The sequence below is a fragment of the Saccostrea cucullata genome, unplaced genomic scaffold (genome assembly GCF_032062105.1).
Source record: "Saccostrea cucullata isolate Sc308-1 unplaced genomic scaffold, CSIRO_AGI_Scuc_v1 ctg20230, whole genome shotgun sequence".
In the NCBI taxonomy this organism is placed as follows: domain Eukaryota; kingdom Metazoa; phylum Mollusca; class Bivalvia; order Ostreida; family Ostreidae; genus Saccostrea; species Saccostrea cuccullata.
The window spans coordinates 1-6,739 of record NW_026937188.1 but is presented as its reverse complement, the minus strand read 5'-3'; the positions used below and the strand labels follow the sequence as shown (position 1 = coordinate 6,739).

At 32.5% G+C, this 6,739-nt stretch overlaps 1 protein-coding gene across 1 annotated transcript; it reads left to right on the top strand.

Moving 5' to 3' along the window:
* The first annotated feature begins 1,582 nt into the window (after nt 1-1,582).
* Nucleotides 1,583-6,073, top strand: LOC134247493 (Golgi to ER traffic protein 4 homolog). The gene is made up of 6 exons (XM_062729846.1): nt 1,583-1,701; nt 3,692-3,770; nt 4,792-4,873; nt 4,955-5,110; nt 5,413-5,551; nt 5,924-6,073. Exons 1-6 carry the CDS (start codon nt 1,586-1,588, stop codon nt 6,066-6,068), a joined length of 717 nt encoding a protein of 238 aa, XP_062585830.1. The 5' UTR covers nt 1,583-1,585; the 3' UTR covers nt 6,069-6,073.
* Nucleotides 6,074-6,739: the final 666 nt, after the last annotated feature.

Below are 6,739 nucleotides of genomic sequence, written 5' to 3'. Positions count from 1 at the left end.
AACTTGGGTTTGTGTCTTCGAGGCTGAAGACAATTAGGAACTAATGTAATGGTTTGGGCTGTGAATATCAATCTGAGTAGCTCAGTCGGTAGAGCTTCAGACTAGTGATGCAAGGGAATTGGGTTCAATCCTGGTCCAGCCATACATTTTCTCCCTTTTCTGTTACATTTATAGCGAGCGCAGCGAGCGTCGCGAAGCGAGCTCAATAGACTAACGTGTAAGAACAGAGGAAATTCGGATTGAAATCTGTACATACGTCAGCCAAATTTCTCTGTGCAACATTCCCAGAATTCCTGCACTACCCAATGTCCTTTGCGCGAATATTGCCGAATAAATAAATTAATAATAACGTAAAGCATATATCAGACTTTCAGTTTGTAGAAATCTTTCAAAGAAACAAGAAATAACTCTGCAATGTTTTTTGACAAAAATTGCACTAGTTTTATAGTTTCAAACAGACGCTCGGCTGTCTCCGTAAGCTCCGACAAGCTTTGTGACGTCGTATGACGTCACAGCTAGTCGAGAAGTCTCGTGCGGCTTGACGTTTGAAGTGGCTAATCTCAAGTGTTTTTGATGGTACAACTGCGCTCGCCCCAACGGTCACACCGTAAAACATATTATTAATATTAATAGTCCACTGTACAAATATGAGTAGTCATTTACTTACAAAATTTTCCCTTTTCTTGTCAAAAAAAGATCATGTAAATAACAATAAATAAGAAAAGTTTTATCAAGCTATTCTGAATAGCTTGACAAAGCTATAGTATATAGTTCATGGATGGCAAATCAAGACAAAAGATTGCACTGCACTAGTCAAATATATATGGTAAGATATAATACACTTATACCGACCCGATTTACCAAAGAATTATCCTCAGATTAGAGATAACTTCAGCATACTTCTATTGCACAATAAACGTGATTAAAATATAATGCTGATGTCAATTAGATGCCAGATTAAATAACCTACCACTTCAACCACCAGCCAGCTTTGTTGTTTGGCAAGTCTATTACCCGGACAGGGAATATAAAATCCACTTTTGATATCTTTCTTTTCCCTAAATGTATTATCAAAATATAAATCTATAATCATTCATATATTAATATAGGTATATGTAATTATTCATTTATTTTGTTGGCATATCATATTATTTTTAAATTAATTTATTTTTACTAATTTTTATATCAGGTCCATATATGTTCCATGTATGTAGATGAGTATGAAGCACAACTTTCAGAAAAAGATAAATATAGCATACATTAGAAAATTCTTATTTTGCCAAATGTAATATCATAAGGTCAAAAATCAAGTAAGCTACAAGATGTTAATATAAAAAAAAATAAATTAAAAAAAATACCTTAGCAAGCAATTAGCCTCATCTTTTCAAGAAATTTCTTAGCAAAACGAAAAATGCTTACAATTTATTTTGATATATTTTGAACTTAAAAAAAACATTTAAATTATTTTTCTTTAAATTTTACGTAAATTCGTCTTTTTATCTAAATTCCCTCCTTTTTAAATGAATAATGTTATTCCTTCGCTCCATCTAAAAAAAATCTGAAAAAGTGTCAGTACACAACAAAGATGGCGACTGATCGTCGAAGTGGAGGAATTGAACGTGTTCTGTCGAAGTGTCAATCTTGTGTGGAAGCTGGAAACTACTATGAAGCACATCAGATGTACAGAACATTGTATTTCAGGCATGTTTATTTAATTTTCGATGTTTAATCTCGAAAGGATTTTTCAAAAGTGATGATTTCTTGGCAATTCATTGTGAAACAGCTTTCTCAGAAATCATAGTCCTGTAACATAATCTCTCGAAGGATCAATCGAAAGTTGATTTTTGCAAAGAATTTTAAATTTGAAGTTTTAACAAAGATAAAAATAGAAAATTATTTATTAAATCAGGAGTTCATTTTTATTTCAACTCTGTAAGTGTAACAATCTTGCCAAATGACAATGAGCATCTCTAATCAGTTCCTTCCTCAGTACAATGTATTGATACCATAAATAGTTGTGATCAGACTCAATACTTGCTTTCATAATTAAGTAAACTATCTAACAATGGAGATTTAAAAAATATAGTTGTAAGGACCAGATGGATTTTAGAAAATTTATCAAATCACTTTGTAGCTGCAGAAATGTAGCTCTCTGCTTGAGAAAATTCAGACAGATAAAGCAGAGAGCTATGAATCTATGCATTGTAAAAACTTTCGATTCACGCCGCCAGTTTTTGTCACTCACCCATATGGAAGGTTACGGGCATGATAATACACTTTTTTAGCTCACCTGAGCCGAAGGCTCAAGTGAGCTTTTCTGATCAAAATTTGTCAGTCAACTGTCGTTGTTGTTGTTGTCGTAAACTTTTCACATTTTCATCTTCTTCTCAAGATCCGCTGGGCCAATTTTAACCAAACTTGCCACAAAGTATTGTTGGGTGAAGGGGATTCAAGTTTGTACAAATGAAGGGCCAAGCCCTTTTCCATGGGGAGATAATGATGAATTAATGAAAAATTAATGGCATCTTTTAAAAATCTTCCACTCCAGAACCATTGGGCCAAGAAAGATGGAACTCATATGTAGTTTAGATTCAAGTTTGTTCAAATCATGACCCCCAGGGGTAGGGCAGGGCCACAATGGCTGATCAAAGTTTTACATAGGAATATATAGGAAAAAATCTTTAAAAATCTTTTTCTCCAAAACCATTAGGCCAGTATAGATGAAACTAATGTGGAAGCATCCTCAGGTAGTGTAGATTCAAGTTTGTTCAAATCATGACATCCAGGAGTAGGGCGGAGCCACAATAGCCGATTAAAATTTTACATAGGAATACGTAGGAAAAATCATTTTAAAATCATCTTCTCAAGATCAGCAAAGCTATGATTGGTGATATTAATATGGAAAGTTTATAACATCCTGTGGCCATAATGGGCAACCAAATCTTTACATAGAAATATATAGGAAAAATCTTTGAAACTCTTCTTCTCAAGTATGACAAAATTATACATGTACGTTTTGTTGATATAGTGACATTTTCAAGTAAAAAAAAATTCAAATCCCTTCTACCCCAACAAGTAAAATTTTCAATACTGAGCTGATTTGTGTTTTTTAACTAGCCCATGTGCTCAGGTGAGTGGTGTGGCCCATGGGCCTCTTGTTTTACAATGTGACTTTCCAGGCAAACACAGAGTCACACAGCTCAACTTTTAACCAACTCTTAACTTCAGACTGCAAGAGACTGTCAGACACAGTCTAGACTGTGACTTAACATGATGTCATAAGAAAACATTTTTATTCCTGTAAAAAAATTCTATTTATCCCTATCAATAAAGAAATTAATAAATTAAAATAATTATGTTGCACCCAATGATCCAAAATCACTAGAGCTGCAATGAACGTTAAAGAATGATACAACTTAACTATAGACTCATTCAATATGTCATTAGACCTATTTAAGATACAACTTATTAACAAGTTACAGAGTCTTTCATGCCATAAGAACTGAAGATACCAATTGCCAAAGAACTATTTAACAATTTTTTGAACTTGTATAATTTTTTTTTTTTTTTTGGCTTAAATCATAATTTGTCAATATGAAGCTTATGTGACTTTTTAACTTTACATTTTGAATTGTCACATACGTAAACTTTCATACCTACCGTATGTTTTATTTGGCATTTGTTATTTTAGATATAAAGGACAAAAAAAGTACAAAGAAGCTTCAAGCCTACTATATCACGGGGCTTTAACACTGATGAAACATGACCAGGTATATTTATTTTTCCTAATTTTAATACATCAGGCTTTTTATATTGGGAATATATATATTTTTAAAAAATTTTATAAATCTCTTCTAGAGAACAGCAAGGGAATTATTAGTCACATTTACAGTACATGTATATTATATGGAAGGATCCTTAGGTAGTGCAATTTTTTTTTTTTCAAATCATGATCCCAGGGAGGGTCTGAGCTGCTTCAGTAGGTAGTCAGAATTTCATAGAGAAATATATAAAGGGAAAAGTCTTCAAAAACAGCAAAGGCATGATTAGTCATACATGTATTGATATGGAAGCATCCTCTGGTAATATGGGTTCAAGTTTGTCCTAATAGTAGCCCTTGGGAATAAAATTAGCCACAGTAGGAGATGAAACTACTACACAGTCCTGGAATAAACTTTGAGAAATAAGAACAACAAAGCCACAATGGGTCATTTAAATACAGAATTATCCTCAAACTACCATTTTCTCTCTTATTCAACCGTCTTTGACCTTGAAGACACAAAAAACACAAATTCACTTTGTCAGAAACTCACACTTTACCAGCATACAGAACATGAACAAGACCCCCCCTCCCTTTCCATACTGGCCACAATATGCAGCAAAAAGAAAAAAGAAAATATATGGCTAAACCAGAAATCAAACCTAGAACCCCTGGGGCCTGTTTTACAAAGAACTTACAATTAAGACCAAAAACTTAAGTGGTTGTAAAAATTTGTAAATGTAACGATGCTGTTCAAAGTTTGCTAGCTTAAAAATATCCTGTAAAATTCTTCTTAAAAAGATTAAAACAATTTTTGAATCATTGTAAAAAACAAAGTATGAGCAGAATTAAATGTTGGTCTTAGTCATAAGTTCTTTTGTAAAACGGACCCCCGTTCTCTAACTACAGATGTACAAAGACCAATATCCAGGTCCATATAGCTCTAACTACTGTAGTTTATATTACATAGCTACTTTTGTCACAGATTTATCAGTCTTTTTTTAATTATTATTGCGTCTTTCTATTTTCAGACATCCAGTTTTACAGATTTGTCCTTTTTACTGATAGAGCTCCTCAATCAGTCAGAAACTCCTGTATCAGAGGACATGATAGGTATTCATATTTCTCATAAAGCTTTGTTTTGGATGAAGTTAATGTTGAAAAATTTATAATTACTAAACTTTTGTTTTCCAGAAAAAATAGTAACCTTGTTCAGAGGAATGGATCCGCATAGTGAAGAGAGGCAGAATTTTGTGGTGGCCGCTGTGCGATGGACCATGAAGGTCAACTCACAACACAAGCGGGGTCATCCTGATCTCCATCAGAAGCTTGGACTGTCCTTCTGGGATGGTCAGTTTGTACTCATATTTACTTGCAATAATACATCCCAACACTAACATATAACAGTATTACTGGGTATATCTTGAAACATTTAACACTTAACAGAGACTCAGTTAAGTCTGAAGAAAACATCTTTCCTAAGTAAAGTTAGTAATGTGTCTAAATCTCCTCACTATCAACTAACTCAGAATCAGATGTAAAGAAGGTTTCTATTGGCATCACTTTCATTGCAGTAAGATATTTGATCTAAACACCCCCTCCCAAAAAGAAATACATGTATATTTAATACTGTGCATTTTCTTTGTTTGTAGAAAAGAATTATGTTCAAGCAAGGTATCATCTCATACATTCACATGATGGAAAGAATTGTGCCCTTATGTTAATAGAGTGCCATATAAAAGGTGGTTACCCAAGTGAAGTAGACTTGTTCATAGCACAGGCAGTTCTGCAGTAAGTTTTACTTTTCTTTGACAACCTATCATTAACAATGCAAAATATATTAAATTTGATAAGGCATGTGTTTCAAAAAAAATATTAAATATATAAAGATACGTATATGCTCTAAAATTGTTAAACTTTTACAACTGAAATGGTTCTTAAAAAGAATACTAATTACATGTATTTTTCTTTTAAAATTACGAAAAACTTGCAAAGCCCAAAGTCTACTTCTACAATGAACAAATCTTATTTTTGTTTGGGAAATTTAAAACATATTTTATATTTTGTAATTTTGATATTTAACATTAAACATTTTTCTCATGTATTTCATATAAAGTTTAAGACAATCCATATTGTTATTGAATGTATTTTACTGTATTTCAGATATTTATGTTTGAAAAACAAAGACACAGCACAGGTTGCCTTTGTTAAATACACAGAAGATCACCCTGAAGTACAGAGTGGTCCCCCTTATGTTCACCCTCTCCTTAACTTTCTATGGTTCTTACTGCTAGCTGTAGAAGGGTAAGTACTTTCTGAATACTACTGTATATACCAGGCTGAATGCTCCTTACTATAAGTGACGATATTTAATATGTATCAAGGAATCTTGGAAAAAATAACTTTCAATCTAGGTAAAATAAAGTGATCAAAGACAGTGTAGGCCTAACTTCACATTTAAAACATATTGTAGTTGTTAAGTAAGAGAGAGGAAAAATAACTTCAAAACTGAAATTGGTATACTTTCAAATTTAGCAGAAACTGAAAAGGCTTTTTAAAAAAAAATGTACACTTACTTCAGGTCAATACTGAAATATGAAACCTTCAATTCTGATTTTTAACATGTAAATTAAATCAAATTAAGTATGAATTTTTTGTCATAGTAAATTAAATCCTTTTTCAATAAAAAGAATTCTCAATACACAAATACTTTGTATATATATGTATAAAATTCAATCATGGTAAATATGTCGTGAATGCTGTTGCACGTTATTACCAGATTTTTTACTTTCCAAATCTGGTCATGACCAGATTTTTACATGCTGGAGGCTGGCAAGTATGGACCCTCCTCCTGGACTTTTTTAAATCCACTAAGGCATAACACATTTGTATTGTAACGATTTTGACTGTGTATATATTTGAAATGTGTGTTTATCTACATTGAAATATGTTGTGGTTTTAATTTATTCCGACCGGAAG

Coding starts and splice junctions, on each gene's coding strand:
- LOC134247493 (XM_062729846.1), top strand. CDS start 1,586: ATGGCGACTGATCGTCGAAGTGGAGGAATTGAACGTGTTCTGTCGAAG. Junction 5,111..5,412: donor TGGACTGTCCTTCTGGGATG/GTCAGTTTGTAC, acceptor CTTTGTTTGTAG/AAAAGAATTATGTTCAAGCA. Junction 5,552..5,923: donor ATAGCACAGGCAGTTCTGCA/GTAAGTTTTACT, acceptor ACTGTATTTCAG/ATATTTATGTTTGAAAAACA.